This window comes from Mytilus galloprovincialis, chromosome 3 (genome assembly GCF_965363235.1).
Source record: "Mytilus galloprovincialis chromosome 3, xbMytGall1.hap1.1, whole genome shotgun sequence".
Classification (NCBI taxonomy): Eukaryota; Metazoa; Mollusca; class Bivalvia; order Mytilida; family Mytilidae; genus Mytilus; species Mytilus galloprovincialis.
Window position 1 is genome coordinate 97636416 of NC_134840.1, and position 26741 is coordinate 97663156.

Here is a 26741-nt window from a genome sequence, read left to right on the forward strand (position 1 = left end):
ATAAATCGAAAATAAACTGACAACGCCATGGCTAAAAATGAAAAAAGACAAACAGACAAACAATAGTACACATAGCACAACATAGAAAACTAAATAATAAACAACATGAACCCCACCAAAAGCTAGGGGTGATCTCAGGTGATCCGGAAGGGTAAGCAGATCCTGCTCCACGTGTGGCACCCGTTTCTCAACGACGATATATGTTTGCTTTCATAATGAATTATGCAGTGTTATCATTTGGTTAATAGATGTTAATTGACAGAACTCATTCAATATTCAAAACTCGAGTACTATAAATATTGCAACTATCAAATCGTTTCTTAGAGTTGTTATTTAGTAAATCTAGTCAATTCAGACCAAAAATTCGCAAATTGTCTTTGTGTTTATTTTTATCTTATGTTTTGTGTACTGTGTATGTCTGTTTTTTTTCCTTTTTAAACCATGGCGCTGTCAATTATTTTATACTGTGATGAGTTTGAAAATCCCTTTACCATGTTTAGTATCCTTCGCCTCTCTTTTATATTAAACAATTTGTTTTGTCACCATAGAGAGATGTCGATTTTGATAAATATATGATATAGGGATTTAGACCCAAGTCGACTAACATCTTACCGTATAGGCAACAGTAGTTTATAAATTTTCAACAAACTGACAGTGATAAATAAAGGCAACAGTAGTATACCGCTGTTCAAAACTCATAAATTCATGGACAAAAAACAAAATCAAGGTATCAAACTAAAACCGAGGGAAACGCATTAAATATAAGAGGAGAACAACGACACAATACTAAAATGTAACACACACAGAAACGGACCAAGCATCAGACAAAATCCCACGAGAATAACAAATATAACATCAAAACCAAATAAATGAATTTGGGATAGACAAGTACCGTGACACGTATTATCGCAATGTGAAATTACACTAAAAAATAAGAGAAAACAAACGACGCAACGTTAAAATGTAACACACACAGAAACGAACAATAATATAACAATGGCCATATTCCTGACTTGGTGCCAAACCTCGCACTTTAATGGCTATGTTAAATATAACATTGAAATGACAACATAATATTACAGGACTACAATACAAATAAATAGGAGAACGTATTAGACAAAGAAACACATGATTAATGGATAACAAAAAACATCAGGTTTAAAATTCAATACGCCAAAAACGCGACTCGTCCACACAAGACTCACCAGTGACGCCCAGATATAAAAGATCGAAAGTGAAAAAAGTAGAAAGTTGTACAGCACTGAAGATCAAAAGTTGAAAAAGGTTGTGTCAAATACGGCTATGTTTTTATGCTTGGGATAAGAACATCCTTATTATTTAGAACAATTAATGCTATTGCAAACAGTAAATTTTATCAAATGAATATAGCAGATATACATAATGAAACTGAAGTATTAACTCATTACAGAAAACAAACACGAATACATAATGCAAAGACCAACACAGAATAGACACACCCGACTCAGTCCAGGCCTCAACGCAGTTAATCATAAAAATGACGTCACATACGATGGCGAAAAGGCACAAAAATTACGTCACATTTGAATTTATGAAATTTCTGAAACAGCAGAAAAATGACGTCACATATGAAAAACTATATCTCAAAAGTAAGATAGAATTAGGATTGATTAAAGATTAGAATAGAACTAAATACTGATATTGCATTTAAACACAATGCATATTGCAATACTTATTAATAGCAATTAACTATAGTATATATATGTCCAGTTTGTTATGAATCCAACTTGAAACGTAAATTATCGTACAGATTACGTTGACCAAACTTAAATCTAATAAATGAAGGCGGTGATTATTTTTTTCTTTCCATAACACATAAATATAATAGAAAAGACGTCAACACATTTGACAAAATCTGATGAGAATTACAAATATAACATTAAACATTTAAACTAAATACATGAATTTGGGATAGACAAGTACCGTAACACGTCTTATAGTAATGCGAGTTCACACTCAGCAAAACAGTCACAATCGGGAATAAGTCACGTTTAGTAATTAAAAGATTAGACGACATAATGACAAACCACAATCTACCATGTGGTAAAAATGTCCTTAGCTAGTTTGGTTAAAGACACATCGTATGGATCCACCAATTCGTGATGGTGTCCATAAAATTTACGGAGTGTCCATTTTAATCTGTCCTCCTCATAACTTTGTTGGAGCAGTTTCTGCGTAAGGAGCACACTCCTGTATATGTGGTCCGTATAGTGTGAACAAGCACAAGAGACAATTAATTCAGGGGGAATTAACAAGTTTTAGTCAATCAATCTTTTTCACCAATGAGCAAATGTTTAAATGTCGTAAGTATTGATAACGGTAAACATACTCTGCCACAGATTAACCATAGATTTTGTTATCATTTGCTTCGTAACATAATTTGATAACCATAAACACATACATTTCGTTTAGAGCTGGTAGGTCTTGAAATGTTCCTTGCTGTATTGTAGATATCTGATTGCTGTCCAAATACCTAAAACAAAACAATAGTAATGTTAAACATATTTACACCAAACACATTGTTTACTAGCTATCATTGCTTAATAGAGATTTATATAATATTGGTGTAATGCTATAAGTCAATTAACAAGAACATACAAATATATAGACAACACTAATGTATTGACTTGACATATCAACGGTATAAGGAAGAGGCTTAGAAACATGTATATAAGAGGCTCTGTCGAGCTTTTACTCCGTTTCTGGCCGAATTCTTATATCGTTCATATGTCAAGTCAATACACTATAATGATCTTTAAACTGGCATTTAGAAAAAAAAATCAATTGTTTTTTATTGTGTTATTGCTATTTTTTATTTAAATATTAGAACCAATCCCCCTTTAAAAAGGCCTCACATCTTAGACGGCGAAATATACAGCACAATGCAATGTACACTTCCTCTGAGAGGTTAAAGAATTCGTTTTAGTACGGGCTCAAACACCAACAATAAGCATACAACATACTGATTTGTAGGTTTTAAACAAAAAATATGAACCAAAGAAATAGGTTTGATTTGTTCCACGCTTCGTTGTATACATTGTAAACCAGGACAGGTTATGGTAATAGTAATGAATATGTAAATATAGTTCAGGCTCTACTATTTGAATATTCATCAGGAGAAGTGACATCGGTTCGGTGACAGTATATGACATAGAAATATACAGTCAACGCATTTGTTACTGCTCCAATAAAACGATGCAGTATACATGTATATATAAGCGTTTCTAGTTGTTATCATTGACAAGTACACATACAGTTTGTATAAAGCTGACAGGTCTTGAAATACTCCTTGCTGTATTGTTGTTATTTGATTGCTGTATAAATATCTGAAACAAAACAATGATATTTTTGAAGATAATTTATAGGATATGCTTATCCTTTCGAAGTACCAGTTTTGGTCGGGTTCGTGCTGTAAAAAGTTCTGAAACAAAACAATGATAATTGTATAAATACTTAACAGGATATGTTTCCAGCCTCGGATCACCTGATATTATACCCAGCATTGATGGGGTTCCTGTTGCTCAGTCTTTGTTTTAATGTCATGTTTTGTGTATTGTATTTTTCAGTTTGACTTCTTCATTATAAACCATGGCGTTGTCAATTTATTTTCAACTTAAGAGCTTGAAATACCCTTTGATATCCTTCACCTCTCATATAGTCATTTTAGAAAATTTACTGTTTGCAAAAGTATAAATTATTGTAAATAATAAGGATGTTCTTGTCCCAGGCGGATAATTCTGGTCGTATTGGTCCCAACTTTTTTTTAACTTTTGGACCTCAGTGCTCTCTAACTTTGTACTTGTTTTGGCTTTCAAACTTTTTCATCTGAGCGTCACTGGTTAGTCTTGTGTGGACGTAACGTACGTCTGGCGTATAATTTTTGTAACCTAGTACCTTTTGTTGGCTTTTATTCGTTTGTTTCTCTGTCCTATATTTTTCCCCATTTATTTGTATTGTCGTCCTATAATGTAATGTTGTCATTTTAATGTTATAATTAACATTGCCATTAAAACGGGATGTTTGGCACGCCAGGAAAATAGCCATTGTTATATTATAGTTCGTTTCTCTGTGTGTTACAATTTAATATTGTGTTTCTTTTGTGTCGTAGTTATATATATTTGTTGTGTTTCCCACAGTTTTAGTTTGTAAACCGGATTTGTTTTTTCTCTATCGATTTATGAATTTCGAATAGCGGTATACTACTGTTGCCTTTATTTACATTACACAATTTGTTTCATCTCAATATATAGAGGTCGATTCATCAAATTTTTATAGATATTGAAAAATGGATTAAGACGCACGTCAACTAACATCTCTCCGTATAGGCAACAGTTGTTTACATATTTTTACCTAATTGACATTGACAGATTGTAATCCTATAACTCCTTGGATCATTATAATGTGTTGAAAAAAAAAATAATATATAACTGCATGAAATATGATAAAACATTCAAAGAATAAACACGGTTTAAAAAATCATTCGAGGAAAAATTGACAAGTTGTGGTCAATCAATCTTTGACACCAATAGGCAACGGCAGAACTTTAAAATGTCGTAAGCATTGATAACGGTATATATACTGTGCCACAGATTAACCATAGATTTTGTTATCATTTGCTTCTTGATTAGATATTATAACAATGTACACATACAATGTGTTTAGAGCTGTTAGGTTTTGAAATGTTCCTTGCTGTATTGTAGTTAATTGATTGCTTTCCAAATTCCTAAAACGAAAACAATAGTATTGTTTAATATATTTTACACTAAAGACATTGTTTTCTATCATTGCTAGATAGGGATTTATATAATAATGGTGTAGCTCTGGCGCCAGTCAATAAACAAGAATGTATAAATATATAACAATAATAGTGTATTGACTTTATATGTCAAGCCAATACACTATTATTGTCTCTATACTGCAACCTAGAAAAATCATTTTCCCTTATTGTTTATTGTGTTATTGATATTTAATTATATAAATATTTGAAAAAAACATCTTTTATACAATAAATTGCTTGAAAATGACATTAGCAAGATGCTTGATTTTTTTATATGCTTGATTTCTTGATTGACAACATATGTGTTACGTTTGGATGACGTGTTTTTTCAACAGATTGTAGGCATTCCAATGGGAACCAATTGTGCCCCTCTCCATGCCGACTTCTTTTTTCATTATTATGAGGCTGACTTCAAAAATGAATTCTTAGGAAGAAAGATAAGAAGAAAGCAATATCCTAACTTTACTTTACGCTTTATAGATGATGTTATCTCACTAAATAATTCCTAATTTGGTGACTATGTTAAATGCATCTATTCCATCCAACTAGAGATAAAGGCTACAACAGATACAGTTTATTCAGCCTAATATCTTGACCTACATCTGGAAATTGACAATGAGGGTCGGTTGAAAACAAAATTGAAAGAGAAAGAGATGATTTCAGCTTCCCATTTGTGAACTTTCCATTCCTATGTAACAACATTCGAGCAGCGTCTGCATACGAAGTATATATCTATCAATTGATACAATATTCCAACTCTTGTGTTTCCTATCTATTTTTTTTATAGAAGGTTGCTGATTACAAGGTAGCTTTCAAATTAAGACTTCCAAATGGTAAAGCTGAAAGCATCCCTTCGTAAGTTTTACGGACGCCCTTACGATTTGGTTGACAATTATGGAATAACCGTTTCACAGATGATATCGGATATGTTTTACGTCGAAACTGCGATCCTCGTTTCTTTTAATGAATGTGACCTACAGATAAAAACTTATTACCGGGTTTCTTTTAGCATGAACAACACGAAGGGTGTCACATGTGGAGCAGGATCTTTTGAAAAAGGCCACAAATCTCGGGCGGAGAAATACACAGAGCAATAAAATTAACATTACCTGTCAGTGGTGAAATAATTCGTTTGAGTATGGACTCAAACATCAGTAAAAAGTAAAATCACAAAAATACGGAACTTAGTGGAAAATCAATTCGGAAAGTCCATAATCACATGGCAAAATCAAATAACAAAACGCATCAAACAAAAATACAACATAGTGATTTATAGGATTTATACAAAATATATCAAATTAACAAGTTAGATATGTTTTTCCACTAATTGTAAAAGAAATAGGTTTGAGTCGTTCAACGCTTCGTTGTATACATTGGAAATACGGAAATGATGTAGCAGGTGTCATGAATATTGAAATATATTTCCTGCTCTACTATTTAAATATTCATGAGGAAAAACGATATCAGGTCAGTGAATGTATATGACATATAAATATATATAGTCAGCGTATTTAGACTGATCAATTAGAACGAATGCAGTATACATGTATATATAAGCGTAACTTATTATCATTGACAAGTACACATACAGTTGGTATAAAGCTGGTAGGTCTTGAAATGCTCCCAGTTGTATTGTAGTAATTTGATTGCTGTGTAAATATCTGAAACAAAACAATGATATTTTTGAAGATAATTTATAGGATATGCTAATTCTTTCGCAGCACCAGTTTTGGTCGGGTTCGTGCTGTTAATTCTTTGTTTTTTTTATTTTATGTTTTGTGTTCTGTATGTGTCTGATTTTCTTTTTTCGTTTTAAACTATGGCATGGCCAAGATATTTTCGACTTATGAGTTCAAAAGTTCCTACTGTATCCTTCGCAGCCCTATTACATTAAACAGTTTGTTTTGTCACCATATATAGAGTTCGATTCATTAAACTTTGATAAATATTATAAATGGATTTAGACGCAAGGTATCTCCCAGTTGATACGATATTCCCGTGCTTGCATTTCCTATCATGACTTTCTTGATAGAGGGTTGCTGCTCACAAGGAAGCTATTAAACCAAGAGTTCCAAATGATGAAGTTGAAATCATCCCTTCGTAAATTTTACGGACGCCATCACGAGTTGGTTGACCGTTATGGAATAATCATTTCACAAATGTTATCGGATATGTTCCTTTCGTCGTAACTACAATCCCCTTCCCTTTCATGAATGTGACCTACCGAATTAGACTATTTACCGGATTTGTTATCACATAAGCAACACGACGGGTGCCACATGTGGAGCAGCATCTCTCCGTATAGGCAACAGTTGTTTACATATTTTCAACTTATTGACATTAACAGATTGTAATCCTATAATTCCCTTGATCATTATAATTTTTTGAAAAAAAACTTAATATATAACTGCATGAAATATGATTAAACATACAAAGAATAAACACGGTTTAAAAAAAAATTCGAGGAAGAATTAATAAGTTGTGGTCAATCAATCTTTGACAATCTTTAGGCAACGGCAGAACTTTAAAATGTCGTAAGCATTGATAACGGTAAATATACTTTGTCGCAGATTAACCATAGATTTTGTTATCATTTGCTTCTTGATTAGATATTATAACTATGTACACATACAGTTCGTATAGAGCTGTTAGGTTTTGAAATGTTCCTTGCTGTATTGTAGATATCTGATTGCTGTCCAAATGGCTGAAATAAAACAATAATAATGTTAAACATTTTTACATCAAACACATTGTTTACTAGCTATCATTGCTAAATAGAGATTTATATAATATTGGTGTAATGCTAGAAGTCAATTAACAAGAACATTTACATATATAAACAACACTAATGTATTGACTTAACATATCAACGGTATAAGGAAGAGGCTTAGAAATGGGGATATAAGAGGCTCTGTCGAGATTTTACTCCGTTTCGTGCCGAATTCTTATATCATTGATATGTCAAGTCAATACACTATAATGGTCTTTAAACTGCAATTTAGAAAAACATTTTCAATTGTTTTTTATTGTGTTATTGCTATTTTTTATTTAAATATTGAATCAATATTAGAACCAATCCCCCTTTAAAAGGGCCTCACATCTTGGACGGCGAAATATACAGCACAATGAAATGTACACTACCTGTCAGAGGTTAAAGAATTCGTTTTAATAGGACTCAAACACCAACAATAAACATACAACGTACTGATTTGTAGGTTTTAAACAAAAAAGATGAAGAAGTTCAATATTTTTTTCTAACAATTGTAAAAGAAAAAGGTTTGAGTTGTTCCACGCTTCGTTGTATACATTGTAAACCAGGACAGGTTATGGCAATAGTAATGAATATATAAATATAGTTCTGGCTCTACTATTTAAATATTCATGAGGAAAAGTGGTATCGGTTCGGTGACAGTATATGACATAGAAATATACAGTCAACGCATTTGTGACTGCTCCAATAAAACGAGTGCAGTATACATGTTTATATAAGCGTTTCTAGTTGTTATCATTGACAAGTACACATACAGTTCGTATAAAGCTGGCAGGTCTTGAAATGCTCCCGGTTGTATTGTAGTAATTTGATTGCTGTATAAATATCTGAAACAAAACAATGATATTTTTGAAGATAATTTATAGGATATGCTTATCCTTTCGAAGTACCAGTTTTGGTCGGGTTCGTGCTGTTAATTCTTTGTTTTTTTATTTTATGTTTTGTGTTCTGTATGTGTCTAATTTTCTTTTTTGTTTTAAACTATGGCATGGCCAATATATTTTTGACTTATGAGTTTAAAAGTCCCTATTGTATCCTTCGCCTCCCTATTACATTAAACAATTTGTTTTGTCACCATATATAGAGTTCTATTCATTATATTTTGATAAATATATTGTATATTGATTCAGAAGCAAGTCGACTGATATCTTTCCGTATCAGTTGTTTACACATTTTTAACCAATTGACATTGAGAGAATTCATTCTTATAATTCACTGGATCATTATAAAAGAGTGACGAAAGATAAAAAGGGACGAGTCAAACTCATAGATAGAAAATAAACTGACAACGCCTTGGCTAAAAATAAAAAGACAAACAGACAATTAATAGTACAGAAGACACAATATAATAAACTAAAGAGTAAGCAACACGAACTCCACGTAAAACCTAGGGTGATCTCAGGTGCTCCGGAAGAGTAAGCAGATCCTGCTCCATATGAGGCACCCGTTGTGTTGCTTATGTTATTACAAATCCGTCAAATAGTCTTATTTGGTAGGTCACATTCTTGAAACGGGAAAGGTTATTATAATTGTTGCAAACAAACTTAATTAAATTTTTGCTAACACAATTTGTATATATCTGTATGAAATATGATAAAACAAACACAGAATACACATAGTAGAGAGACAACTATTTGAGGGGGAATTGTGAAGTTTTGGTCAATCAATCTTTGTCACCAATGGCAACGGCAGAACTTAAATGTCGCAGGTTTACCATAGATTTTGTTATCATTTGCTATTGTATACAATATTGTAACAATGTACACATACAGTTCGTGTAGAGCTGGTAGGTCTTGAAACATTCCATGTTGTATTACTGTTAATTGATTGCCTTGCAAAGATCAGAAAAAGATATAATACAGAAAACTAAAGTATAAGCAACACAACCAACATAAGCAGTTTTGTACTGGTCAATTCATGTACATGAATTAATTAGTGACAGTAAATAGGTCATAATATAGATATAGGAAGATGCGGTATGAGTGACAACTCGGCAACCAATATAATCACAATTATCTACCTTTAGCGCAAACGCAGTATTACACAAAAACGGCTGTTTTGCGTTACGACCAACTTATTTATAATACCAGATATTCTCAATTTTCGACATCAAAACCCCACGTTTACGTAGGCCAAGATTCAGATACAATATATTTATCTCTATTCTATAGCTAAATAAACAAATCACCCCATTCGAATTTATTTTTCATGGTAAAATTTCATAAAACGAGAATTCCGCAAAATGGTATTATTGTCTTGGCATGGCAACGAAACAAGGTGACGTCACAAATATGTTTCCGTAAACAAAATATCAAATGTTAATACTGTGCGTTTTAGAGCTACTTGTACGCCTCATTACGTATCAAATTACATGGGTAGAAAATATAGAAGTGAGAAATGCATTGAATATATAATATTACTTATATTATAAAAATTGGGTAAACGGAACAGCCAAATCAGTATCATATGTATAGTGCTTTCACAGTTAACAAAATTACCGAATTTGTCCTATTAGAATCGAAATAATTCATGGCAGCCGTGAATCAATTCTTAATTTACATACACAACGCTAATTAATAACCGAATCTGAAACTACCTGAGAACATATTCTCTATCATTTTCCAGATAAGTAGACACATGTTAATTGTATATGTGGAAATGACAATGTCAATGTATTAAAAATACACATATGGTTCGAAATAAGTATTTAAACAAAATCACTGAAATTGATTAAAAATTCTACCAAGTTTCGCAAGTTTCGACTCCCCCCCCCCCCCCCCCCCCCCAATTTCGTAGACAAAGGCGTTATGGACCATTTTAAAAATATTTTCAAGGTAAATTGAATATTGTCATTAAAAATGTCTGTTCAGGAATATAATTCGTTTACAAAATTTGATAATCTTTCATAAAATTTAACATTTTGCTAACCCATTTTTCTATCTTAAGATGCTATATTACGATTGCAACGTAATATATAGTGGTAATTGTTACTCATTACACACTAGTAGTTGGAAACTGCAGTTAATAGTTTTGATGTAAATGTGTACAATGGAAATCTTCTTTCTTGTATGTGTTAAGTTTAACGATGCTATTGTCTAGAGAAAAAAAAAACTAAGAATCTATATTCTTGTCAACAATTTGTTTTCTTTTCCAATGTTCATGTTGGCCGATTATTTACAATCAGCGATAACCTTTTTGAAAACAAAGATAGTTTTTAACAAGAGCATCCCTCTAAATTTAAGAAAGAAGAACATTTTATCTTTATCCCAAATTTTATAGAAAAATATTTAAAGTATATCCGTTCTGTTAATATATGTTTGTATTCAAAATGAAATCTGCAGTGTAAACATTTGGTTAATCGAAGTCAATTTGCAGAACTCAATAACTATTTAAAAGTCGGTTATCTCGAAAATTGCAACTATCAAATCGTTTCTTAGAATTATTATTTTCAATAAAGGTATAAGTAAATCCAGCAAACTGAAACCGAACAGGTTCGCAAATGGTCAGCCAATATGTTTATATATAACTATTATATACATACAGAGTGTTTAGCGCTGGTAGGTCTTGAAATGCTCCTTGTTGTATTGCAGTTATTTGATTGGTGTATAAATATCTGAAACGAATGATTATTTTAATGACAATTACCAAAAAGTAAAATCACAAAAATACTGAACTTAGAGGAAAATCAATTCGGAAAGTCCATAATCACATGGCAAAATCAAATAACAAAACGCATCAAAAACGAATGGACAAGAACTGTCATATTCCTGAATTTGTACAGGCATTTTCAAATGTAGAAAATGGTGGATTAATTGGATATAGGAAGATGTGGTGTGAGTGCCAATGAGACAACTCTCCATCCAAATAACAATTTAAAAAAAAAGTGAATCATTATAGGTCAATGTACGGCCTTCAACACGGAGCCTTGGCTCACACCGAACAACAAGCTATAAAGGGCCCCAAAATTACTAGTGTGTAAAACCATTCAAACGGGAAAAACCAACAGTCTAATATATATAAAATTAAAAAAAACGAGAAACGAGAAACACGTATAAATTACATAAACAAACGACAACTAATGTACATCAGATTCTTGACTTAGGACAGGTGCAAACATTTGCAGCGGGATTAAACGTTTCAATGGATCCAAACCTTCTCCCTTTTTCTGAAACAATAGCATAACATCACAACATAGAAAAACACACATTAAAATATCAATTGGCAGGCTTAACTCAATCAAAAAACGTACATTAATACACTATAAACGAATAAATTCGATCTGCGATATCTGAATGCAAATGCACAGTTAATAAAATATTAGGGACAAACATTCAAGGCCGAAAAGCAAACAAACAAGTCCAAACAAAGCCATGGCAAGCCACCACTGCGAAATATTTAACCCTTCGAAAATATTCACTTTAGAAAAAAAACCGGTTTAAAAAATACAGGTAAATCTTGAAGTTTATACAAATGTAGTAAGAAGAAGTGAAACTTATAATGTATTCCAAATAATCGAATCTGGTATATAGACAAGATCCATATAAATATAAAATAACAAAAAAGCATTATAAACAGTATCAACAGGTCGAATTAACAAGAAAATACGAGAGTACTCGCAGTTACTGACAGATAGTTAAAAGCCAAAAACAATTAATAATAAAATAAATCATGCATCAGAGACTAAAATCAACTAAAACACATCCCAGGGATTTAGTATTTTAACGTCATGGACAGTCGGAGAAGACATGACTTGTGCAATGCTAAAAATAAATGTATCGACAGGTAGTAGGATAGTGAGGAGCGACTTCTATAGAGATAAAAATTAACGTGTCTGTGTCTCTATACATCCCGCCTCAAAAGAAGATACAATTTAGTTATGTTTTAATTTGCTAATGACAAAATCGATATTAGTGCCAATGTAAACTATATTCAGAGATCTAATTACAATATTGGTACGATAACCTTTACTTATAAGTTTGTTTAAAGGTTCGATGAGTTTACACGGATCATATAGTGATTTCCTCGCTTTAAATACAATATTACCATAAAATTTAGGATGTGAAATACCATTTTTAATAAGTTTTCTACAGGTATAGCCAAATTTACTAATCAAATCTTTGTATCGATGAAAGAATTTAGTAAAAGTTTTAAGTAATTTATGGTATCGAAATCCCTGACACAGCAATTTCCCAGTGATGCATTGATTACGTTCATTAAAATCTATGACATCCGAACACACACGGGCAAACCGAACGAGTTGGGATATATAAACACCGTATGATGGAGCCAAAGGCACATCGCCGTCTAAAAAAGGAAAATTAAGAATAGGAAATGAAAAATCGTAAATTTTAGTATGAAGTTTCCCGTTTGAAATTGAAATGTCTAAATCTAGAAAAAGACAACTGCTGCTGTTTATGGTAGATTTAGTTAAAGTAAGTTCTTTTGGGTAAATTTCTGAAGTATATTTAGAGAACTCTGGATTATTCAACGAAAAAATATCATCCAGATAACGGTAGATATTTTTATAGCGCTAACCCTCTCACTTTTATGACAGTCTCATCAAATTCCGGAATATTTACAATGATGCGTTAACTAAACAGACACAATAAATAAAATAGTAAAAATATAGGTACAGCAGTCATCATCGTGTAACAGTTTTAAAAGGAACAATTTAACAGAACACAAAAACATCAACTTTGTACTTGTTTTGGCTTTCAAACTTTTTTCATCTGAGCGTCATTGGTTAGTCATGTGTGGATGTAACGTACGTCTGGCGTATACTTTTTTTAACATAGTACCTTTTGTTGGCTATTATTCGTTTGTTTCTCTGTCCTATATTTTCTCCCATTTATTTGGATTGAAGTCCTGTCATGTATTGTTGTCATTTTAATGTTATAATTAACATTGACATTAAAACGGGAGGTTTGGCATGCCAGGAAAGTAGCCAATGTTATATTATGGTTCGTTTCTGTGTGTGTTACATTTTAATGCTGTGTTTCTTTTATGTCGTAGTTCTCTTATATTTGATGCGTTTCCCTCAGTTTTAGTTTGTAAACCGGATTTGTTTTTTTCTCTATCGATTTATGAATTTCGAACAGCGGTATACTACTGTTGCCTTTATTTACATTACACAATTTGTTTCCTCCCAATATATAGAGGTCGATTCAACAAATTATGATAGATATTAAAAAATGAATTAAGACGCCCGTCAACTAGCATCTCTCCATATAGGCAACAGTTGTTTACATATTTTCAACTTATTGATATTAACAGATTGTAATCCTATTATTCCCTGGATCATTATAATTTTTTGAAAAAAGATTAATATATAACTGCATGAAATATGATTAAACATACAAAGAATAAACACGGTTTAAAAAAATTATTCGAGGAAGAATTGACAAGTTGTGGTCAATCAATCTTTGACACCAATAGGCAACGGCAGAACTTTAAAATGTCGTAAGCATTGATAACGGTAAATATACTTTGCCACAGATTAACCATAGATTTTGTCATCATTTGCTTCTTGATTAGATATTATAACATTGTGTATAGAGCTGTTAGGTTTTGAATGTTCCTTGCTGTATTGTAGTTATTTGATTGTTTCCAAAATTTTGAAATTTGTGTCTATTATGTCTGTTTGGTTTGTTCTCATATTGTTGTCAACATAATGGAATTGAAACATTCAGACATTCATGACAAATGAGAGGTTTTGCTGTCTATCAAATACTTGTACCAAGTCAGGAATATGACAAGTGTTTTCCATTCGTTTAATGTGTTTGAGCTTTTCATTTTGGTAATTGCAAAGGAGTTGTCAATTTTAATTGTCCGTAGAATTCGATATTTTTTATATTTTACTCCTTTATCTTGTCAGATCAGAAACAATGGATTTTATTATACTTCGCGATGTTTAGTTACTGTTTTTGGTGTAATGATGTTATTGGTGATGGATTTTAAAGAAGAGATTTATCCACCTTCCGAAGTCCATTCACTGCTTTGTAATCAGTGAATAATCTTTAATGTAAATGTATCAGGCAAGTATATTTAACTTATTCACATAAAATGGAAATTTTTGAATATCAAGAGTGTATGTGAATGCATTAGTTAAAAATACTTGCCTGTATCCACCACCACCTTATCTATTGATATCTAAATACAAAAACTCTTTAACGGATATGAGATCAGCCCCAGTCATTGGTTGAGTTCAATTTGAACATTATTAATGGTTTTCTTTAACGGCATTTTGCATGCTGTTTGTTCTTTTCGTTTGCTGTAAAAAAAAGTCTATGGCGTTGTGAGTTTTTATATCGACGAGTTTGAATATGCATCCGCAAAAGAGAGAATTCTTCATCTAAATACAAAAAGACTTATGGACTCATGCAGATCACTAAACAAATATAATTACTCAGGTAACATAATGAGATATAATGTCAAAGAAGACTGACGTGTTTCTTCATTAAATATTGCAATAGATATACATACAAGGTGGTAAGAGCTGGTAGGTCTTGAAATGTTCCTTCTTGTATTGTAGTTATTTGATTGTCGCTTAAATCTCTAAAAAATAAAAAAAACATGGAACTTTTAATTGTATTTTTCAACGAAAAAATGGTTAATTCTGATGCATTCGTTGTGTATTAATGGTTTTGCTTATAAAAGAGGGACGAAAGATACCAGAGGGGCAGTCAAACTCATAAATCGAAAATTAAATGACAGCGTCATGGCTAAAAATGAAAAAGACAAACAGACAAACACATGACACAACATAGAAAACTAAAGAATAAGCAACACGAACCCCACCAAAAACTAGGAGTGATCTCAGGTGATCCGGAAGGGTAAGCATATCCTTCTCCACATGTGGCGCCCGTCGTGTTGCTCATGTCATAACAAATTCGGTAAATAGTCTCATTTGGTAGGTCATATTCATGAAAGGAAAGGGAATTGTAGTTACGACGTAAGAAACATATGCTTAGATGACAATAAACATACGCTTGTTTATCTACCTGTATATATTCTGTAGTGTGTTGACTTGAAATTTATTCAATATCAATTAAAAATACACATTGTTCATCTTAAGATGTCCTTTGTATCTAATTGTTTTACATTTAGAGGCATACAAGAAGCATTAGAACAACGGTGCTTACAGTCGATGCTCGAACCTTACGCATGGCGTAACTTTGTAATAGAGGGACGAAAGATACCAAAGGGACAATCAAACTCATAAATCGAAAATAAACTGACAACGCCATGGCTAAAAATGAAAAAGACAAACAGACAAACAATAGTACACATAACACAACATAGAAAACTAAATAATAAACAACATGAACCCCACCAAAAGCTACGGGTGATCTCAGGTGATCCGGAAGGGTAAGCAGATCCTGCTCCACATGTGGCACCCGTTTCTCAACGACGATATATGTTTGCTTTCATAATGAATTATGCAGTGTTATCATTTGGTTAATAGATGTTAATTGACAGAACTCATTCAATATTCAAAACTCGAGTACTATAAATATTGCAATTATCAAATCGTTTCTTAGAGTTGTTATTTAGTAAATCTAGTCAATTCAGACCAAAAATTCGCAAATAGTTTTTGTCTTTATTTTTATCTGATGTTTTGTGGACTGTGTATGTCTGTTTTTTTCTTTTTAAACCATGGCGCTGTCAATTATTTTATACTTTGATGAGTTTGAAAATCCCTTTACCATGTTTAGTATCCTTCGCCTCTCTTTTATATTAAACAATTTGTTTTGTCACCATAGACAGATCTCGATTTTGATAAATATAATATAGGGATTTAGACCCAAGTAGACTAACATCTTACCGTATAGGCAACAGTAGTTTATAAATTTTCAACAAACTGACAGTGATAAATAAAGGCAACAGTAGTATACCGCTGTTCAAAACTCATAAATTTATGGACAAAAAACAAAATCAGGGTATCAAACTAAAACCGAGGGAAACGCATTAAATATAAGAGGAGAACAACGACACAACACTAAAATGTAACACACACAGAAACGGACCAAGCATCAGACAAAATCCCACGAGAATAACAAATATAACATCAAAACCAAATACATGAATTTGGGATAGATAAGTACCGTGACACGTATTATCGCAATGTGAAATTACACTAAAAAATAAGAGAAAACAAACGACGCAACGTTAAAATGTAACACACAAAGAAACGAACAATAATATAACAATGGCCATATTCCTGACTTGGTACAGGACATTTTTAAAGGAAAAAATGGTAGGTTGAACCTGGTTTTGTGGCATGCCAAACCTCGAACTTTAATGGCTATGTTAAATATAACATTGAAATGACAACATAATATTACAGGACTACAATACAAATAAATAGGAGAACGTATTAGACAAAGAAACACATGATTAATGGATAACAAAAAACATCAGGTTTAAAATTCAATACGCCAAAAACGCGCCTCGTCCACACAAGACTCACCAGTGACGCCCAGATATAAAAGATCGAAAGTGAAAAAAGTAGAAAGTTGTACAGCACTGAAGATCAAAAGTTGAAAAAGGTTGTGTCAAATACGGCTATGTTTTTATGCTTGGGATAAGAACATCCTTATTATTTAGAACAATTAATGCTATTGCAAACAGTAAATTTTATCAAATGAATATAACAGATATACTTAATGAAACTGAAGTATTAACGCATTACAGAAAACAAACACGAATACATAATGCAAAGACCAACACAGAATAGACACACCCGACTCAGTCCAGGCCTCAACGCAGTAAATCATAAAAATGACGTCACATACGATGGCGAAAAGGCACAAAAATTACGTCACATTTGAATTTATGAAATTTCTGAAAGAGCAGAAAAATGACGTCACATATGAAAAACTATATCTCAAAAGTAAGATAGAATTAGGATTGATTAAAGATTATAATAGAACTAAATACTGATATTGCATTTAAACACAATGCATATTGCAATACTTATTAATAGCAATTAACTATAAGTTATTTCCTCATATATATATATATATATATATATATATATATATATATATATATATATATATATATATATATATATGACTCTGAAAGATTGTGTAACAATACCGATAAATAGATGGAAAACAAAACACTAAAAAGTGTTGAATATCATTGCACAAAGATGGAAAAACTGAACAGATGATATAAATTATACAATAATTGCAAATATTTCGGCTCAACAAATGGCCTTCTTCGGTGACAAAAGTTTTAACAATAATGAGATATAATGTATAAGGTGTAAACATAGATCACTAATAATACAGGTAAGTTTTGGTCGATTGATTTTAATCCAAAATCCTGAATATAATAATATAAACACTAGACTGTAAATTTAATTATTTCTTTCTATTGATTCCATCTGGATGGAGGACACCCAGTGTTTTTATCCAAAACGTCTCCCGATTTTCTCTTTGCCTATGTTGCCATGTACAATCCTGTTCGATCACAAGGATCTTCATGTGATCAAAATCTTTCAGATTGTGATCTGGTAACCTGAAATGTTGGCTGACAGGAATATACGGTTTTTTTGTGAGGTCACTCCTGTGGCCATTGAGGCGTTTGTGAAATGGCTGCATAGATTCACCAACATATTGGAGACCACATCTAGGACACTCAAGAACGTAAATCACGTTTGAGCTTTTGCAGTTGACATTGCAGAAGATCTTGTATGTCTTTTCTGTGGTCTTACTGTGAAATGTTGATGAATGCTGCAATTGGTTGCAACATTTGCAGCGCTTATCCCCACAAGGCTGACAATTACCTACAGTATGGTTAGGTTTGGAAAGGTCAGCACGGACAAGTATATTTCTCAGGCTGTTAGGTTGTTTGAAGGCAATCATGGGAGGCTCAGGAAAGATTTTGGATAACTTCGAATGTTTCTCGATTGCTGTCCAATGATCACGAATGGTCTTGAAACTATTTCTCAGGCATGGATGGTAGGTGAGCACACATGGGATTCTTTTACTTTTCTGTTTATCTTTGTAAGTTAGCAGACTGCTTCTGGGGATGGATTCCGCTTTTCGAAAACTATTTTTGATGTTTTTGTGTTTATATCCCCTTCTTTTCAAATGTCCTTTAAGCTGCCCCAGACGTTGTTTTGCAGTGTCTTCAGAGGAGCAGATTCGCCTTATTCTTAGAGCTTGGCTGTATGGAATGCTCTTCGTGCAGTGTGGGGGATGGCAACTTTCAGGCGACAAGTATTGATGAGTATCTGTAGGTTTAGAGTATATATCTGTGTTTATTATACCTACAGAGAGGGTGCTAGCTTAAAGGACATTTGAAAAGAAGGGGATATAAACACAAAAACATCAAAAATAGTTTTCGAAAAGCGGAATCCATCCCCAGAAGCAGTCTGCTAACTTACAAAGATAAACAGAAAAGTAAAAGAATCCCATGTGTGCTCACCTACCATCCATGCCTGAGAAATAGTTTCAAGACCATTCGTGATCATTGGACAGCAATCGAGAAACATTCGAAGTTATCCAAAATCTTTCCTGAGCCTCCCATGATTGCCTTCAAACAACCTAACAGCCTGAGAAATATACTTGTCCGTGCTGACCTTTCCAAACCTAACCATACTGTAGGTAATTGTCAGCCTTGTGGGGATAAGCGCTGCAAATGTTGCAACCAATTGCAGCATTCATCAACATTTCACAGTAAGACCACAGAAAAGACATACAAGATCTTCTGCAATGTCAACTGCAAAAGCTCAAACGTGATTTACGTTCTTGAGTGTCCTAGATATGGTCTCCAATATGTTGGTGAATCTATGCAGCCATTTCACAAACGCCTCAATGGCCACAGGAGTGACCTCACAAAAAAACCGTATATTCCTGTCAGCCAACATTTCAGGTTACCAGATCACAATCTGAAAGATTTTGATCACATGAAGATCCTTGTGATCGAACAGGATTGTACATGGCAACATAGGCAAAGAGAAAATCGGGAGACGTTTTGGATAAAAACACTGGGTGTCCTCCATCCAGATGGAATCAATAGAAAGAAATAATTAAATTTACAGTCTAGTGTTTATATTTTTATATTCAGGATTTTGGATTAAAATCAATCGACCAAAACTTACCTGTATTATTAGTGATCTATGTTTACACCTTATACATTATATCTCATTATTGTTAAAACTTTTGTCACCGAAGAAGGCCATTTGTTGAGCCGAAATATTTGCAATTATTGTATAATTTATATCATCTGTTCAGTTTTTCCATCTTTGTGCAATGATATTCAACACTTTTTAGTGTTTTGTTTTCCATCTATTTATCGGTATTGTTACACAATCTTTCAGAGTCATATAATTTTTCCTGTTTGTGTAGTATTGTCAATTTTGATGATCCAATACCTATTAAGTTTACTGGTTGGTAGATTCGTATAGACTCTATATATATATATATATATATATATAGTATTATTTCTTATATTCTCTTGTTAATTAAAAAAAAAAAGCTAGTATTACTCTTTTTTCCTCACTTGCTTGAAAACAATTAATTTGAAATCTATTCATGGTTGATGTCTGTAAGGGGACTTATAATTTAACTGCTAACAAACACTTGGACTCTGGTGGATAGTTTCTAGACTGTTATCTCATTGGCAATTTTACCATATTTAAATTCAGTGTCCCCTTTATAACTTTTTGATAAAAAAAATTTATGATTATAATATATTAATAGGTTGTAAACATTTTGAAATGGTAAACAAAAGTGCCAAATTTAATTGGCTTTTTGTTCAAGAAAACCTAGAGGTATTGAAAAGTGTTGCAATTTATATTAATAAACAATGATAAATGTTTTGAACTGAAAACAATATCAGTATAGTACAGATATTGCTTTATCTATGAGATATGTTGAGAATATTTGCCTGTTAATAATATATTTGATTATTATGCCTTTATTTTTTCAAATGAATGTGTGGCTCTGATCTGGCTGTGGTTAAAATCTAAGAATTTAGATGGTTATATTGATATTAATTTGATTTATATCAAAATTATTGTGTCAATTATAAAAAAAATCATTGTAATACATGACGTTGCTCTTCATGGGACCTTTAATTGGAATAAAAATATCTTATCTTATCTCATCATATAGCACATCTCTTTATTCTATTACTAACAGGTTAACTTAAGTATTTAAAGTAAGTGAGATGTTGACAAGCTAAATCATGACTGTAAATTCAGATAGTATCATGAGGCTTTTATTAAAGTAAATAATGCGATTAAATTGATTATCTCAATAAAAAGAACTTGCATTCTAATTTGATACTATAGATTATTTCTGATATCAGAATAATAAATATCTCATTGTTGTCCATTATTCAAACAAGTTCTGAACAAACTGTATTCAATTCAGTTTTGTTTTTGTCTGAGACTTCTTTAACAAGGGAAGTGACCAATCTCTGTGTTATACGTCGCTCCTTTAAATAAACTTGTTCTAAAAGGTTGCCTATTCAACACTGTAATACGATCATTGAATATTGTTTTTATTGGTATAAATATTGATTTTGTTATCAGTAAATTGAAAGCTAACTAAATAATATTACTAGTATGTTATATACATATACATATTCATGGATCTACAATCTGTCGATACCTGTAACTTGGCATTGCACTAGGTCATGTTTTTCTCTGGCTGTTTATGACGTCTTTACACTAAATCCATTGGATGTTGGATGTGTACGGATTGATAGTTTAGTCTTAGATGCATGATCTTTTTATTAGTTGTTAATGGCATTGAACTAGCTGTCAGATAACTGCGAGTACTCTTAGATCTGTTCATTGTCTCTTTGTGTCGGGCTGTATAAGTACCGGGCCACGTCCACGTGCATGTTTGTCCATCTGATGAGTTAAGCCTTTTTCAACTGATTTTTATAGTTCGTTCTTATGTTGTACTGTTATACCACTGTCCCAGGTTAGGATGAGGGTTGGGATCCTGCTAACATGTTTAACCCCGCCACATTATTTATGTATGTGCCTGTCCAAAGTCAGGAGCCTGTAATTCAGTGGTTGTTGTTTGTTTATGTGTTACATATTTGATTTTCGTTCATTTTTTTTTACATAAATAAGGCTATTAGTTTTCTCGTTTGAATTGTTTTACATTGTTTTATCGGGGCCTTTTATAGCTGACTATGCGGTATGGGCTTTGCTCATTGTTGAATGCCGTACGGTGACCTATATTTGTTAATGTCTGTATCATTTTGGTCTTTTGTGGATAGTTGTCTCATTGGCAATCATACCACATCTTCTTTTTTATAGTAGTCTGAGGTCTTTGATTTTGTAGTTCACTTGATTATGCATTTTAGATGAGGTAAATATGAATTTGGATTAAATTTGAAGTTGATTCAGTATATTTTATGACTTAATACCACTCTTTTATTTCAACAAATCATTTTCAGACTTTATATACTGGTCAGCTTTAATAGCTTATTATTCAATCAATAATTTAATTGAAAAGATTCAACAGTCGTTTGCAGGACTTTTGAATTCATATATAAGAAAAAAAGTTAAGATATAATGCAACAACAAACAAGCAACAAATAGGTAGCAATTCATTTGTTATAAACATTAATTCACTTACAAGAATTCAAGAGCCACCAATCCCTGGAATACAGTTGCGATTAATTCGGTAATTCGGTTGCCATTCAGTTCCCTGCAAATTGTCATCATATTGATAAAGTGTTATAAATAACAAGAAAAAAAAAAGATGGCTGGCAAAAAATAAAGTCAATTTTTAAATTCGGCGTATTAAGTTTGGCGTTTGATACCCATACATTCAGATAACGTTTTTTGTACAATGTTTTCTTTTCTTTCTTTTCTATTTTACCAATTACAATGTTCTCGGGAAACAGGTTCTGCTTACCTTTCCAGGGCACATGGGATCACCTCAAATTTTATGTGGGTTTTGTGTTGTTCATTCTTCTGTTTCCTATGTTACTGTTGTTTGTTTGTGTTTTTTTTATCCATTGCGTTGTCCGTTTAATTTAGACTCGTGTTTGGAAGTCTCGTTTTGTTTTTGCTCATTGGAATATGTGTATCGTTAGAATATTTTTTTTTGTTCCTGACCTTCTGGAATTTTTGCAACATTTTGTAAGATTTATGACACGTTCATCTTAATTAAAGTTGGGTTACACTAGTGACTGGACCGAATGACAGGACAAAATGAAAAATGCTAATATTTTTTTTCATTTCTCAGAGGATTGATTGATCTCAAATTTGAAATATAAGATTTCATCATTTGATAAATTGATTTAAGAAAAAAAAATTAAAACATTTGTAAGAAACTTTAGAAAACATGACATGACCAACTCTGATAATGACATGACCAATATCGACAATGACAGGACCAATATCGACAATGACAGGACCAAATAAAAATGCTAATAACGTTTATATTTTGCAAAGGAATTATCTCAGATTTTAAATATGAAATGATATGAAATATTTTGAAAACTAAATTTTGTAAAAAAAAGATTTCTTTTCAAAAACTTTCGAAAAAGTGACATGACCATCACTGACTGACATGACCAACCTCGACAATGGCAGGACCAAATGAAATTGCTAATTACACTTTTATTTCTCAAAATATTTCTCTGAAATTTGAAATATGAGAAGATTATACCATTTTATACAGAAATATAATAAAATAAAGTTTAAAAAGCTTGCTGTAATGAGACCTGGTCAACGTTGTCAATGACAGGACAATCCTCGTCAGTGTGACGGTTTTTAATTTTAAATAACGCAATCTATGTATTACTGGTAAATTATTAAATCAGGGATATCGTTACCATAAATAACTTAAAACCTTTACTAACTTTTTCCATAGATATAAAGATTTGGTTTTGAAGTTTGGTTGTACCTGTAGAAAACTTATTTCAAACGGGATAGCACATCTTCATTTTTACGGAAATTTTGTTAACCGTGCCCGGAAATTTAAAAATGGTCCTTGTAAACTTATCGCTCCCTTAAATAAACTTATTCTAAAAGGTTATCTATTCAACACTGTAATACGATAATTGAATATTGTTTTTATTGGTTTAAATATTGACTTTGTTATAAGTTAATTATAAACAAGCTAAATATAACTAGTATGTTATATACATATACACATTCAAGGATCTACAATCTGTCGATACCTGTTACTTGGCATTGCACACTGTCATGTTTTTCTCTGACTGTTTATGACGTCTTTACACTAAATCCATTGGATGTTGGATGTGTACGAATTGATAGTTTAGTCTTAGATGCATGATATTTTTATTAGTTGTTAGTGGCTTTGAACTAGCTGTCAGATAACTGTGAGTACTCTCAGATCTGTTACTAGTGTCTTCTTGTTGTCGGAATGTACAAGTACCAGGTCACGTCCACTTGTATTTTTGTCCATCTGATGAGTTGAGCCTTTTTATAGTTCGTTCTTATGTTGTACTGTTATACCACTGTCCCGAGTTAGGGGGAGGGTTGGGATCCCGGTAACATGTTTAACCCCGCCACATTATTTATGTATGTGCCTGTCCCAAGTCAGGATCCTGTAATTCAGTGGTTGTCGTTTGTTTATGTGTTACATATTTGTTTTTCGTTCATTTTTGTTTATATTAATAAGGCCATTATTTTTCTCGTTTGAATTGTTTTACATTGTCATATCGGGGCCATTTATAGCTAACTATGCGGTATGGGCTTTGCTAATTGTTGAAGACATACGGTGACCTATAGTTGTTAATGTCTGTGTCATTTTTATCTTTTGTGGACAGTTGTCTCGTTTGCAATCATACTACATCTTCTTTCTTTTATAAATGTAGAAATTAGTAGTTTATATAACACAGATACGATGGATAAGCGTTGATTTGTTAACATGAAACCACGAACCCGGATAGTTTCTGTCATTTCAATTATTGAAAAGTCGGTTACATATTTATCTTATGATTGCTTTTTAAGAAATAGAATTGATCGTATACATTTTAGTCTTGGCAGTTACTGCTTTAACAGTCTTTATATGTCGTTTGAGTCTTAAATATTTATACGACACATCATAGAGATGCAATATATGACTTTACCAGTTATATGCCACCGTATGGCCTTCAACAATGAGCAAAGCCCATACCGCAAAGTCAAAGGCCCCGACATCACAAATGTAAAATAATTCATCGTGGCCGGGTACTTGTTTATACAAACAACAAAAAGACACTAAGTACAGATCTAAGATTACTCGCAGTTACTGGAAGCTAATTCAAAGCCACCAACAACTTCACATCAAACATAAACTGGTTTTAATGTAGAGACGCCATAATCAGTCAGAGAAAAACATGTCCTTGCCAGATACAGGTATCGACGGATAGTAGATCCATGAATGTGTATATGTATATAACAATGAAATGACTAAGCAACAGGAACCTGACCCAAACTAGGGGATCGCAGGTGTTCCGGAAGGGTAAGCAGAGACTGCTTCCCATGATATGAATCCACTGATACAGACACTTTTCCATATCTTGCGTTAACAGCGGGCATTATATTCCTGAGTGAATTTGATACAGTAACGTTTATATCGGGCATTTATTCCTGAGTGAATTTGATACAGTAACGTTTACATCGGGCATTATATTTCTGAGTGAATTTGATACAGTAACGCTTACATCGGGCATTTATTCCTGAGTTTATTTCATAAAGTACTGTTTACATTATATTCCTGAGTGAATTTAATACAGTAACGTTCACTGCGGGCATTATATTCCTGAGTGAATTTGATACAGTAACGTTTACATCGGCCATTATATTCCTGAGTAAATTTGATACAGTTACGTTTACATCGGGCATTTATTCCTGAGTGAATTTCATACAGTACCGTTTACATTATATTCCTGAGTGAATTTAATACAGTAATTTAACTGCGGGCATTTTATTCCTGAGTGAATTTCATACATAAACGTTAAAATAAAACCGAAAGAGACGGTTAAATGTACTACACAGAAAGCTAATAGAAATTATGAAATGCACCAAAACATCCAAGAAAACAATTAATTTCGTATTTGTAACAGTAAATTAGAGAAGTGGTTATCAACAACATGTGAGGGTAGATAATGCCACTTAATAAAAGCAAATTACCTACAAATTTATCAAAAGTATTTAAGTCATACACTTTATTTAAAATATTAGAATCGGGTTATGCCCTTTAAATATTTTGTGTAATTTTTTATAGAAAGTTGTTTGTATATTAGTGGTATTGTTTTTTCATAGCTTTGTCTGGTTTGATCGTCTCATTATTGTGAGTGGCCCATAGTATTTCCCTCTCATATGAAACTTAAAACATTTAATTTCTGTATAATCAATGCATTTTTTTTAAACCACGTTTACAACATATGATTCACGTGCACTGAAACTAATAGCATTGTGTATATTATATCAAAATACTATATAAATAAACTATAAACTAAAATTTTACTACTACTCACAATTCGGTTGTCGAATTAGGAATTTCATACGGCACTGATGTTAGATCTTTGTTCGCGCATGCAACCGTCGTGCCCGTACAACTACATCCAAGTGGGCACCCATTGACTGTTATTTTCAACACAGTGCATATTAAAAACACAACTGCACGGTGCATTTTCTCCTACGATATACCTGCAAAAGCAATTGCAATTTAAGCAGTATTATGTTAAATAATAGATAAGTGTTGAATGTGTTGTCAAAAAATAATAAAATGTTACCATTCTACTCCAGGTATTTTTGTGAATGCATCATAATCTTTATTTTCAACAATAATATCAAAGTATATTTGAATATCGAAATGGTTACACTTGTCGAACAACCGTTTTTAATATATTTCAATTTAAACTTTACCGATACGTTCTCATTCGGATCAATTATGCATGTGTTTTTTTTAATTTAGTCATCATAGGTAATTACTACTGAGTCAAATTACCAGATTTACTTCTTTTTTTTTCGTCAATACCAATTTTTGTTTTATCCCAATCATATTCATCATCCTAATTGAAGAAAAAATGTTTCAAAAAGACATAATACCCCTTAGAGTTTATCAATTAAATAAAAAAAATAGATCCGTGGCTGATATTATTACGGTGGCACGTCTGTATACCTTCGTATAGGAAAAGTTTATTTATGAGAAC

General features: G+C 32.3%; 1 protein-coding gene across 1 annotated transcript in view; it reads right to left on the reverse strand.

Moving 5' to 3' along the window:
* The window catches only part of LOC143069494 (uncharacterized), a 213191-nt gene extending 186960 nt beyond the window's left edge, over positions 1–26231 (reverse strand). The window contains exons 1-9 of the mRNA XM_076244168.1: positions 26064–26231; positions 22202–22273; positions 15069–15140; positions 8342–8413; positions 7449–7520; positions 6406–6477; positions 4691–4762; positions 3294–3365; positions 2441–2512 (exon numbers count right to left, since the gene is read on the reverse strand). Coding sequence (XP_076100283.1) covers positions 2441–2512; positions 3294–3365; positions 4691–4762; positions 6406–6477; positions 7449–7520; positions 8342–8413; positions 15069–15140; positions 22202–22273; positions 26064–26218 — 731 coding nt within the window. The 5' untranslated portion in view covers positions 26219–26231. The remainder of the gene's footprint in view (positions 1–2440; positions 2513–3293; positions 3366–4690; positions 4763–6405; positions 6478–7448; positions 7521–8341; positions 8414–15068; positions 15141–22201; positions 22274–26063) is intronic.
* Positions 26232–26741: the final 510 nt, after the last annotated feature.